This window comes from Juglans microcarpa x Juglans regia, chromosome 1D, assembly GCF_004785595.1.
Source record: "Juglans microcarpa x Juglans regia isolate MS1-56 chromosome 1D, Jm3101_v1.0, whole genome shotgun sequence".
In the NCBI taxonomy this organism is placed as follows: domain Eukaryota; kingdom Viridiplantae; phylum Streptophyta; class Magnoliopsida; order Fagales; family Juglandaceae; genus Juglans; species Juglans microcarpa x Juglans regia.
In genome coordinates, this window is record NC_054594.1 from 38,552,380 (window position 1) to 38,566,233 (window position 13,854).

The 13,854-nt window shown below is 33.5% G+C and overlaps 1 protein-coding gene and 1 long non-coding RNA gene across 2 annotated transcripts; one reads left to right on the forward strand and one right to left on the reverse strand.

Annotated features, from left to right (window-relative positions):
- Positions 1–3,168: 3,168 nt before the first annotated feature.
- LOC121266330 (ATP sulfurylase 1, chloroplastic-like) lies at positions 3,169–7,457 on the reverse strand. Its single transcript, XM_041170133.1, has 5 exons — positions 6,807–7,457; positions 4,422–4,827; positions 3,861–4,121; positions 3,687–3,773; positions 3,169–3,557 (listed from the first exon to the last, which is right to left on the reverse strand). The coding sequence occupies exons 1-5, from the start codon at positions 7,310–7,312 to the stop codon at positions 3,420–3,422; spliced, it is 1,398 nt and encodes a 465-aa protein (XP_041026067.1). The 5' UTR covers positions 7,313–7,457; the 3' UTR covers positions 3,169–3,419.
- On the forward strand, positions 6,156–6,665 carry LOC121266338. Its single transcript, XR_005940781.1, has 2 exons — positions 6,156–6,439; positions 6,488–6,665. It is a non-coding gene; the product is annotated as an uncharacterized LOC121266338 (long non-coding RNA).
- Positions 7,458–13,854: the final 6,397 nt, after the last annotated feature.

The window sequence follows — 13,854 nt, forward strand, 5'->3', positions numbered from 1 at the left end:
CAAGTTACAGTACCGGTCCAATTGGATTCCGATCTTAAAGATGTAAAGACATGATCATCTAATTTAGAGCTTAGTCGTCATGGACTTCCATGTACACAATAAAGTCAAGAATGAATAAAAGACTTAACCGATAATATGAAATTAAGAAAATAGAAGCAAACGAAGAAGAAGAAGAAGAGAGAGATAATTTAAGCCATGCACGAGTATATGTAGCGGGGATTTCATTAGACACCCACCGTGGGGAATATGGTCAGATACGTTGAACAATAATTTCGACGAACATACAGCGTGCAATGTGCGGTAATGGATCACGAATTTAGGCTGTTTTTTCATCGACCTGTTTCATGCGGCACAATCTCTGGGGAAAGAAGGCAGCTCAATTATTGGTCTGCTTATCCAAAGAGGTTCATGAAAGAGTAGTGATAAACACAATATTTTTCATAATACATGTCATAAAATCAAGATATTTTTATAAAATGATATTAATTTTATAAGATATTTTATAAAAATATTTATTTTTTTAAAATATTATTGTGTAAAATATTGTATAAATATCTTTGATGTTTCATTTTTCTTAATGAAAAGCCTTCTAATTCCCCGACATGCATGTCCTATCGACCTGCTGAACCCCGGTACGAGTCGAATGAAGTATTGTTGCCTGGCATTCTTTCAACTGTATTGTTTGACTGCTAGTGATGTTTCTATTCTTTTACTATCTATCTATTATTTATAATGTATTTATTTTTTTAATATTTTTTTAACATTCTTATTTATTAAAAAAAATAAAAAAATATATAATTTTATTGATAATTACTTTCTTAATTATTAAATAAAATTAAAAATTAAAAAAATTAAATATAAAAAAATAATAAAAAATAATAATCCTACTATTTTTCTGACATAATTAATAGAAGAATATCAATCTTATCATTTTTTTTACATAGTCTGACGTAGTGTCATGTACCTTTATTCGCCAAATCAAGGGTGTAATGAAACTTCATGCACTTTTTTGCAGGTAGCATATTCTACAGTTTCTACTTGTGAAGATGTCAGTTGTCAATGACTGGACATGAGTTATATGAAATAAAAATTTTATAAATAGTAAGATGATTGTTTGTCAATAATATTAAAATATATTAAATTAATATTTTATGAAATTTTAAAAAATAAGAGAAAAAAATTGAATAAAAAATATCATAAAATTAAAATATTGTTAGAATATAATTTTTTAATATAGTTTTTGTTTAGAGATTTGAAAATGTTAAATTATTTTTTATTTGAAAGTTTGATAAAGTTATAACAATTAGTTTGAAAGTATTTATATTTGAGTGATATTTAAGAAAGAGATGAGATGAAATAAAATGAATTTTTTTTTTTCCAAACAAGCCCTAAAAGGTCTGGCTTGACTCTACTATCATATTTAATAAAGAGTATTGCTACTATGCCTACGAGTTATACCGTTCACTTTATTTTATTGATGTCACGTGACTTATTAAAAATAAAAAATATACATTTAAAATAAAATAGTCTCCGAAAATACAAAAAGAGAAATAAATATGCTTGATTTGCAACATGATTCTTTAATCTTGTCTCTCATTCATTCTCTCTCGTAAAAAATTAGGGCTCCGGATTTGATTTTCTTTAAAGGATGAGGAGGCGGCCTCCTCCTCCTCCTCTCTCATTCCCCTCTTTCTTCAGTCCACCCACCTTATTTATCAAGATAAATCTTTTTACTCCCTTCAAGGTCAAAAAAGACAAATCTACATCTTTCTGACAACTCTCGAAAGTCACACGCGGCATAAGCAGACTCCTAGGCCGTAAATCATTAAGAGAAAAGTGGTGGTTTTGCAAAAATCACCGTAAGTTGTTTTCACGCGCCACTCCTTTTCGTAGCTCTTCTAGCCACACGTGCCAAATCACTGGACTCACCACCACTAGATCTTTCAGATATGACCTTTGTAGCTGAAAAGAGACAAGCGTGTTGTCTTCACACGCCATCACATATTGTGAAGCCTACCGAAATTAGTACAAACTGTTATTCGTCATTTTTCGCATCTATCTTACTATTTTATTTTTTTATTTTCTTATTGTTAATTAAAATATAAAAAAAGTTTGTCTCTCAGATTTTTTTCTGTAGAGGTTGAGTCATCTCTTTCTATGAAGAGTGAGGTTGAATTGTCTCTTAGACGTTTATCTATAGAGAGTATTAGCAGTAGTGAAGATCAGACTAGTCACAAAAGGAAATAGTGTACCAGTAGAGCTCCAAATGCATTATTTTGATTTATGATGTCATGTTTGATATGAAGACATTCTAAAATATATCTGTTCATAGATGTAAATTTCTTGATGAATGAATGATGACAAATTTCCTTAAAAAAAATCCTAAAATTTCTTTATACCTTTCATGTTTTTATTTTTAATTTTTTTAGTAAGACAAAATAAACGGTATAACTAGGACGACGTAATAGCATTACTAGCAAATTTGCATGAGTTTTTGTTCTCAAACAGAGACTTTGCGACAATGTTCATAGTACAACACGTACTATCGATGTCACTAACTTGGTAGGATTACAATTTTTAGCTTGTCTACCTTCTCCTATACATATAGGGTAAAGGGCAAGGAAATGTTATTTATCTTTCTCAATGTTATCGTTCAAAATTATCGCTTGAATATTTTAATTTATTTATTATTTATTTTTTATTTAATAATTAAGAAATTGACTATTAATGAAGTTCTATATTTATTTATTTATTTTTTAATGATTAAGGACGTTAACAAATATTAAAAAAAATGAAAAAAAAAAAAAAAGAACTACAAATTTGAACTAGCGGTGCGCCCCGCTCTAGCACCATCCACTGGAGAAATTCCCAATTCGAGCTTTACGATTAGTTACTTGTTATAAAGAAAATTTAAAACCTTTTTTACCTGCATGTAGAGAAGGGATTTTTGGATCCAACAAAAATCGTAATCAAGAACCACCCAACTCATGCAGAAAATAGCAGGGAAGTCTAACCAATGGCTGCCATCAAACTTATAGTTACTCGCGTGATTGATCCTTTTAAACATTGGAAAAACTTGTTGGGAATTTCCAGTTCCAAGCGGGTTGTTTTTTGTCTCCTCCATGATACATGGATTCCTATAAGACCGAAGGCTTCCCACAATCCAACTTCAAAGCACAATCACTCTATGATACAATGCACCCGCATGCACAAAATGCACCAGTGCAACATGCAAAGCCGGGCGCTCTAATTACAGATGGAGGCAAGTTTTGAGTCTCTGTACCAGTGCCTCGCGTGGTTTTATTGGAGATCTGGCCAGAGCTTTTACAGGGTCAGGACCAAACAAGGAGATTAAAGTTTGTTTTTTACGGTTGGTTTCTCCCAACCTGAAATCCACACATCTTGATACAACAAATAATCTAAGCTGGAACAGCTTCAGGGACCTTGCCATCGCTCATGGGAACCAAACTGTCATAGTAGTCAACCAGCACTTTCCAACCACCAGGGCACATGAATCCATCAGGAGGATTCTCTTTGTTCTTTGCAAGCATCCGCATCTGTGAATTGCGTGCCAAGATTTTTGAGATGATACAAAGATATAATATATATAAGAACATGTCCACATTTCAAACTTTTTAACGACTATCTTAGTGTATGCTAGCAGCATTTATGTCAACAAAACTTACCTTGGTGCCCGATATGAAAAGGAAATCCTGAGGTCTTGAGGGATCAAAAAATGCCATTCTGCCCTGAGTTTTGTCATAGGCAGCAACCTGAAATTGAAACCAAGCAAGGTGACTAAGGATTCCAAGTGCAACATAAGTGGGTATTAATGGCAGCCAGCCAGAGGATTTGCATACCCTGAAAGGAAGAATGTTTAGCCGCTCCAGTCCAGGTGCCATGCTCAATACTTTCTTACCATGGTCAGCATCATATAGATCTCTCTTTTCGACAGGATGGCCCATGCCAGCTGGGTCCCGACCAACAATGTAAAAGTTGGCCCCTGCATTAATCCTAGCCTTTGCATGCCACTGCACCTCAGTTGGGCCAGCATAATGCATTGGAGAAGGGAATATAGAAACCACAGTCGTCTCTGGATCAAGAACACCATCCTCAAGCACCTAACAAACATTTTGATAGCATCAAACATGGTCAGTATGGCTCGAGGTTAGGAAATTGTACATTGACCTCTTTTGGGAGAAGTAAAAACAAATCTCCAAAAAACCACCTGCCCCATATAAACCAAGCAATGAATTTTCTAATCTTTTTCATAAGCACATAATCCCAAATCACTGTAGAAAAATTTAGGACAACAAAAATAATTCTAATCACTGCATCTCTGCTTCTAGTCTAGATTTTCTTACAGAAAGGGTCCAAATCATTGCATGGTTTATGGAAGTTGAAACTTTGAGTATGTATACCTTCTCATGTTGCTTCATTCGCCAACTAAGTGGAACATCATCTGCCTTTGTATAGCCTCCCAATGGATTAAGCAAGAGGATAGGGTTCTTATAGCCCATCTCAAGAAGCCGACAACGGGTATCCGTCATCAGCAAAGCATGGCCATTGTGTACAGGATTTCGAAGCTGGAATGCAAACACTGCATCTGCATTCCGCCTCGTGAATTCCTCACGGAGTTCTGCAGGAGACAATCGAAAACGATCAAGGCCATCATGGTACTTGATCGGTTCTATAACCTCTAAGTCACCTCCAATCAACCAGTTTCCAGCATGGGTTATAGTTTCATCAGCATAAGGTAGGCCAGGGGCAATGGTTCCCCAAGTTCTGGCAATTCGTTCTTCTTGAGGGTGCTTGTAGATCTCAATACTGATTAAATCAAATGAATAGATAGGCGAAGAAGACAATAGAGAGTACAGCAAGTCATTCAGTTCAATGAACAAACACTCAAATCTATTAATAAAAGGAATAAACTCCTAGAAGCAACTTCATGTGATCGCTTGTGCCATCATTCTATGACACACTAACCACACGCAATATCCCAAAAAGAAAACTCGCAATAGGACCTTGCTATGCTGTTAAATCAAAGCTAGAAAAGAAATGTTGAAGCAATTGCCAAGTAACCAAACAGAGTATATCATATTGACGAGAATGCAAATCAAAATTACAGCACAAAAACAGATCAAACCCCAGACTGATTCCCAGACAAGATTATGGTATATCCTATATCACACAACAGTAATGTAACCAGGTTTTATCAGGAAAAAAATCAGACTAGTTCAAGATAGTTAGAAATCTAGAGTTGACTGTTAAATCTATTGCCACAAAGAGCTCAACCTCAATTCAAACTGAAAGACCAACTCAAAACAAATAAATAATTTGCCATGGTACTCTTCTTGTGCTTGTTGCCTGGTAAAAAAAAATCTGATCACACAGTTAAAACAATAATAAACTTTAACGGGCTTGACAAACATCAATCCTTTGCACACAAGAAAATTCAAAAGAAAGATGAGTGTTTCTGAAAGAAAGAAACTTTGTGCGAAGTAAAAGAGAGAAAAATTGGCATAGTGGGCACATATAATAGTAAGACCAATGACAATACTATTATATACATAAAACAGGTTATATTAACGGTTTAATTGTCCTGAGTAAAATGTATTTCCCATGACTTCTTGGATATATGGTGATTTACATGATCGTTCAAATTTTCTATATATATATATATATATTTTAACTTCAAATTTTCTAATTTGATTATTTGTTACAGTGCTTATTGCTTGATATGTATAAACGTTTACTTTGAGTTGTTTGAGCAAAGATGTTTTCCTGCTTAGATGCATGGCCGAAATTGTTTGATTTGGTTAAATTTCTTAGTTGGCATTTCTTGCATCAAATACAATCATGTGGGACCTTAGAAAGGGAATAAAAAACAACAACGATGGAGCAAATCCATTTTTCAATCTTTTTTCTGACACCCCTTAGACCATGGTATACGATAAAGCTATTAAATTTTTTCCATTGAATTGATTAATAATGACATGGTATAATCATCTTCATAGATTTATTAATGATGAAATGAAACGCCTTTCAGTGCACCAATATATTCAAATGAATATTATTCATGCAAAAAGAGGAATGGAGGATTTTTATTTTTATTTCTTTTTTTTTTTGGCGGGGGGGGGGGGGGGGGGGGGGGGGGGGGGGGGGGGGGGGGGGGGGGGGGGGGTTGTGTTTGGAAGTCCATAAAGTGCATAAACAAATGATCATCAGACTGTCAAACCTATCACATAACCACCAAAAAATCCCTGAAAGGAAGTTTGGAGTAACACGAGGGCATAGATAGAGGCGATACATGTCAATGACTATTCTTCATAGTATTCTTCTACACACACATTTATAATTTCCTTGCCTCAAATGAACAAATAAAGTCTGTGCAGGAAAAACTGAAGTCTTAAAATTATAAGCATCAGCAATGACTGAGGTCGCCTTAGGAAAAACTGAAGTCTTATAAGCATCAGCAATCACTGAGGTCATATCTTACACAAAATAAATCGAAACTTAACCAAACAACTACATGTCAAAAGGTAGCACACCTCCACAGATGATCAAAACCAACATATTTTTTCTCCAACTCCAATTAAAATGAACAGATAATTCCCATCATCTAAACTCAGAACACGGCATACCACATAGCCAAGCATATAATTTAAAAAAAAAAACATAATCGACCATTTCCATTTACGCAATAACAGCCCAGAGTTTCATCTTAAACATGCCAACCAAAATGAGTTTCAAAATCACAAAATAAATTGAAAAAAAAAAACGACAGAGAAAAACAGTTTCTTTACTCTTTGAGAATAGCCACCGGGCTGTTGTCCGAGTCGAACAGAGCGACTTGGGTGGACTCGCCGATCCGGTGCTTCTGCGAGTCGTCGATGGCCAGAACGATAGGCACCGACATGTTCACGACCGAGCCGTCTTCTAGTCGGAGCGCGTTGAAATGAAGCGTTTGGAGGAACTCGGACTCTCTCATGAAACCACTGAGCGGGCTTGCCCACCCTTCGCTCAGCACGTGGACCCATTGAAGATCAATATTCGAGAGCCTAATTGTAGGCAGAGACAAAGCCTCCCTCTTCTTCACATCTCTAAGAGGCTCGTCCACCAGAAGCTCCACTAGCTTCCCACCGTCCGGCTCGATCAACCCAGATGAAACTCGGAGCCTCCGGTAAGTCCTTCTGACGGGGGAAAGAGATACGGAAACTTTGCGGATTGGGACGAAATGGGTATTAGGAATCGTATTGAGGGAGTGAGAAGGGTACGGGGTTTTGGTGAAGACTGCAGCCATCGAAGCCATTGAAGGTGGAGACCAACAAATGGCTCTGTTTCAGGTGCTGCAAGTTTTGTTTATTTGGACGTTATTAATAGCAATAATAAAAATATAATGGAGGAAGAGAGTTAGTGGGTGTGAGTGGGGATGGGAAAGGGTAGCAATGGGTTTTAATTTTCAAATATATATGTATTTTTTATAAATTTTATTAATGTGATTGATTGCATCACTTTTTTTTAATATAAAATAAATAAACCAAATTTCTAGAATACATAAAGAGTATGTAAAAGTAATTATACGTAGCAAAACTCTTTAATTTTTTGAAATTGGAATGATCCAGAGCGATGAGAATCATGGGATGGAATTTTCTTTTTGATTTGGATAGAGAGAACTCTAAGAGATTTTATAGGAAGAGATTTGGACTTGAAAGGGGATGAATCTGCACATCTTTTTCCATGCTCTTTTCACAACTTTTCTTTGCTGTCCTTCCTTCTTATTTCTTTCTTTATAGGTCTTAACTTAGAAATCAATTTGGGCACCCATGGCTATTTTATATATTATTTCAATCGGAAAGACCAAAATCACTCTTCTAGTTCTATTGGGGAATTAGGAAAATGGCCTGTCTCTAGTAATGCATCACAATTTGGATCCCACAATAATATATCATTATGTAGAGTCAATTTGAGAATAGCACAAGGATAATCGATTCTTTGAACAGATATTTTACAAAGTTTAACTATGCGGACTGAGTTCTGACATAAATCCATTGGTTATGTTGTGCTCAACCAATGTTTAAAGAAACATGTTATGAGAACATTTGAAAATACAATCACCTCTTTTGGAACAAACTAATATAGTACTCATGCGTATACAATGAATATGCTGTTATGCTAACCTAATAAAAATTGACTTGGACAAGTATAGTTAGAGTGAGGGATAATATTGCTACTACCCGCCCTCTTAGCCCTCCACCCCTGTTTGAAGTGGCCATATGTCTCATCATCTTTCCTCCTACTCTCTAATGAACCCATATGCCCTCATCCTACAAATGAGAGAGGGATGAGACTCTCTCACCATCCAACATCCATTATCTAATGCTTCAACAGAATATTCAAATCACATATTTTTTATTTTAAAATAATTAGTCAATGATATAATTAAAATCTCATCGAAACATTATAAAGTAAAAATTTTCGATTCTCAAATAATATGAGATCTCATACACTATCTACCCTTATCACTTCTGAAAATGAGATCTCAAACATTATATATTGGACCAAAATCTAACATGTCAGAGAGAGAAGTAAAAATCTCAATATTGACTTACCTAGCAACAACAAGACGATGTAATGCAAGAAGATAGGATGTTGGAAGTTAGCGGCGAGGAGGAGAGAGTATTGAAGACGGGTGGGGAGAAGAAAACGAGGGGAGAGTAAGTAATCGAAAGACTTTTTAAGGGCATGGTGCCCAAATCAACGCCGCCATTATCTTATCTTTCGACAATTATAGATTGGATTGTACAAAGAAAAAGTTGTGTCGGGATTGGTACATCATACTCTCTTTATCACACTTTCTCTTAAACTTCCTTGCTTGAATTCAAAGATACTGTGCATCTAAAACCAAATAAATAAGAACAAAAACTTATAGAGATGTACCCAAAGAAAGGTTCATATGTACAAGGAAAGAGTGATCTCATGAATTTGCTTAGCACATGGCCGGATCTCCAACAAATTGAACATTGCTCACTTTACGACCAGGTTCATGTGTTGTTTTCGAAGAGTATCATAGACCGTACGTAGACGGCCAATTTTCTTCTTCTTTCTTTAATCTCAGGTTTGGTTGTTTATCCTGACAGAACCACAGAGGTATTAATTTCTAAAGAATAAATTATTAAGGTAGGAATTAAATATTTGGTGTCACCCATCATTTTGTGGGGGGAAAAAAAACATTAGAGAGAATCTTCTTATCATGTTATTTCGATTCTTGTCTTGTCATTATCATACTCTCTTGGCTTTCAGACATACAAATTGGGTGGAGAAAGCTCTGTGTCACTATATCTAATTCTTCCATGAAATGGGATAGATGGATATAATCGTGGAAAGTAGATTTTCACGCTAAAAACAAGATGGATAACACAACCGAACATATATAGCATATAATATTTTCGACAAAATTCAAACTTTGATGATTTTTCATCTTTTTAATGGAGCCGTTATGGGCACTTAATTGGAGAATGCAATGTGGGTCCTTTCAAACATCTTTCAAGATTTGAAAATTCATCACGTTAAAGAGAAGCTAATGGAGCTGCCCATTAAAGAAACTCTTTTTCTTTCGTTAAGAAGGCTTGTCAAGAAAATTAGGTTACCTCTTCTTTCAAAAGAAACTCTTTTGATTTTTTTTTTCTTTTTTTTAAAAAACAAAAAAACAAAACTAGTAGTGGAACATGAGGCATATAAAAAATAAATTCTTTCAAATTAAATTATATTATATGAGCACTTTACTAGATATGCTCTAAACACCAACTTGATATAAAATTTATTATATGTTAGTAGGTTATATAAAATGTCTCTTCAAAGGTCTTCAATCATTTATCCCCATACAATATATCTAATAGAGCACTTTATTAAATATGCTCTACTATGCAATTAGATGTTGCAAGCTCGTGTGAAACATTGAAGATATAAGAGTATTGGTAATAGTCTAGCCAAAGCTAAAGTCAATTGCCTTAAACTACATGTTTTGCCTAAAATCAAAATCATTCAACATATAACCTCATATTAGATTATACATATATTAGCTAAAATATTAATATAATTTTATTTTTTTTAATAATAATATTTTTAAATTTTTTTTAATAATAATATAAAATGTCTCTCGAAAGGTCTTCAATTATTTATCCCCATACAATATATCTAATAGAGCATTTTATTAAATATGCTCTACTACGCAAATAGAGGTTGCAAGCTAAGATAGAGCATTGACAATGGTCTAGCCAAAGCTAAAGCCAAAATTTGCCTAAAACTATATGTTTTGCCTAAAGTCAAAACCATTCAACATATAAACCCATATTCGATTATTCATATATTAGTCAAAATATTAATATAATATTATTTTTTTAATAATAATATTTTTTTATTTTTTTTCATATTTTACAACTACACTAACCATATATTAATTAATAATTAGATATAGCAATATTAATAAATATGAACAAAATCAGTTAATTAATATTATTATTGACAATGTTAATTAATAATTAGAGGTAGTAATATTTTGGAGTAAAATATGTATTTCGGCTATAAATAGTGTCTGGCTAAAGGTTGAGGGCCGAAGGGTTCCACTTCCACTAATATAAAGTTAAAATTTTTAGATGCACTGCCATTGCGGCCAGTGCTCTAAGATGCCATTAACTTCTTCAATACAGTATTCTACTATTTGGAGCCCATTCCGGAGGCAGAGCTGGGAATAGGCCATGATTAGGTTTAGATTTTTCAGGCCCAACACACCTATAAGCTAAGTAAATAATCCACCCTGGGCCCCCTTAACCCATGCCAACATGCTATTATCGACTGAAGCCATAAACATGTAGAATCCACGTACCAACAAGACAAACATGCATCTATCGAATTCACAGATCTCAGTACTCTCAGTCACTTAGCAAAGAAAGAAGCTTAATCCTCGAATGGCCATCACGACGAACACAAAGGTTTTTAGTGATTCGGACGGAGGCATGCACTTGAATCAGATGCAGTGAGAGCAAAGGTTAGTGCATGCTAGCCGCTCACCAAGCATGGTAAGAGAGAGCATCTTCCTAGCCATTCTTCCTCTTAAATGTCAAAACATACTCGTGCAAGCATGGCACCACCATGAACAAGATGCATGCGAGCAAGCACACCGTGCAGCTTTGTACTGTAAGGTCTACCGGCAGGCACCAATAATGCTCAAGTCTCACCTCAATCCCCATTAACATCCTTTTATAGAATTGAAAATTTTGGAAAATTTTATATAGTATACATTCATCCCATTTTATCTCACTATAATGACGAGGTGACATTACTTATCAATTTTTAAATTTATTTTTTAAAAAATAAAATATGATAAAAAAATAATAAAAAACACGATATTTATAAAGTGAAATAGAAATAGAATAATAGTGTAGTCTGTAACATTATTATCTTGTCAACCAAAACTACACGGAGAAAGTAAACATGGTAACCACAAACGTTAAATCATGATCCGGTGTTTTGATAATCTAATACTAGTTAGCATTGTTTAGAAATAATCACTACTTTTGTTACCTATTCCGTCCATTATTACCGTCATGTCGAAAACTCTCATCATACATACAATCTTAACCATAGGTAAAAGGCATCATCCAAAATAAAAATAATTTGTACGACAGATTTCTTTTATAACAATTATTTGCTTCAAATCTTTTGAGGTGGGGGTAAGGAACAAAAGGTAATGATGTGATTAAGCAAAACAGGGTCTTAACACAATGGTAAAGCAAAAACAGCATTGTACTGGTGGGTCATATATATAGGGAGGGAGTACTTTATAATTTATACCTATTATTAGTGATATGCAATATAATGATAATAAAAACAAGGGTATACGGCTTGCTTTAATTAAGGCGAAATATATAAAGAGAAATTATAGTTGCAATCGTAAGTGTGTAAGTATCGTATAATTATTTTGAAAAAAATGAATAAATACGAGACTCACATGAAAAAATAATAACTTTTTAATAATGAATCTCATATTTTTTCAAAACGACTGCATAACGCTTACGCATTTCACGATTACATATAGTATTACTCATATATAAGTAAGTAATTTCACGTATAAATTTTAAGTGTACAAATCTCACGTAGACCTTTTAGAAAAAAGTAAACTCTGCCATAACAAATGATTTTTTCCTTTTACATTTTTTGTTAATAATATTTACTTTTTTGTTATATATAAAAATGCATATATAAATCAAGCTTATACAAATTATTATTCACTTATTATAATCTTATTTATTTTTATAATTATTTTTATTTCATCTCATCTATAAAAATAAACGAGATTTACGTATCAATAGTTGAATACCGAAAACAGTTGATTTGTGGTAAGTAGGATATCCTGAAATATTTAACCAATGTTTAATTTTCAAACGCAAGGATGAGGACAAGAAGTTTAGTCAAATAAGAAAATGGTAAGGGGAGGAACCAGCACATTTACAGCCAAAAGCTGTGGAAAATAAAAGGGTTTTTTCAGAGGATAATGGCTAGCAGTTAGCGCACAAATGAAGATGGGCAGTCAAAGAAAGCAAAAGGATTCATGTCTGGTCATAGTCTTATATACATATCACGTAGCACGAGGCTCTCTTGGTCCCAACACCCACCAAAGCCCTTTTATAATGAAGTGAAAAGTGAATCCCGTTCAAGTTTATTGCCTTTTGATATATATATATATATATATATATATATATATTTTGGTTAATTTTTCACGAAAATGATGATACAAATCTTTTCAAGCCTCCATGATTGAGAATCATAGCCCATCATATAAACAAAAAGATTTCATCCATAACGCTATGTTATAAGCGTTTATTTTTGTATGAAACATCTTTTTGCTATTAGTCCTCCTCTATATCACACACTTATTGACGTCAGAAGAATTGATTGATTAAAAAAAAAAAAAAAAAAACTAAACTTTAAAATTTTCTAATATTAGTCGGAAGGAAAATTCTAGGTAAGGCGTTTATGTTTTATTTTCATTTCACTGTAATGAGGTAGAATTATTTATTATTTATTTATTTTTTAAAAAAATAAATAATGATTAATTCAAATATAATAAAAGTATTCTATTTTATTATATAAGTTCAGATAAATTTTATACAAATATTTTATAAAAATGTAGATTACACCCGAAAAAACAAAATTTACATTTTTCTATAATCAATTTCACTTTTTAACCATAGTGGTTAGCCTAAGTGGTGGAAGCCTTGATTGTGGGGGTGTCGTTTCCCAAGCTCTAAGACACTTCACAGATACAAATATCTTTTGCGACCGACACCTTTTAATCAAAAGTTAATGACTTATCCAATTTTATGTATAAAAAATTTTGAGAGTGCTATGTACAAGGACTAGAATTTACTCTGTATGAATGAGTCTGAAAGACTTACATTGAAGAGATTTTTATAAAGAAAAAGTCTACTATACCGCCTAAATCTTATCGCTCGGTATTTTTTTTTTTTTACCGCATGATAAAGAAAATGGTTTTAAATATATTGATATATTTTTTTATTTTTTAAAAATATTTAAATATATTAAAAAATATAAATAAAAAAAATTAATTTTATAATGCCGAGCTATGCTATTCGGACGATAGAGTGGCTCTTTTGTAAAATAAATAAAAAAATAAAAAAATTAATCACTTTTTACAAAGTGCCCTACAGCTTAGACAAACCATTTATAGTACAAAAATAGCCAAGCCAACCGTACGGTTAGGGGATTGCATGGCTCCCCCACAGACATGCTGATTAGCCCATGGACTTTGGATATTTGGTGGGGCCTATACAA

Coding starts and splice junctions, on each gene's coding strand:
- LOC121266330 (XM_041170133.1), bottom strand. CDS start 7,312: ATGGCTTCGATGGCTGCAGTCTTCACCAAAACCCCGTACCCTTCTCAC. Junction 4,828..6,806: donor CCGGTGGCTATTCTCAAAGA/GTAAAGAAACTG, acceptor TGATTTAATCAG/TATTGAGATCTACAAGCACC. Junction 3,558..3,686: donor TTTTCATATCGGGCACCAAG/GTAAGTTTTGTT, acceptor CGCAATTCACAG/ATGCGGATGCTTGCAAAGAA.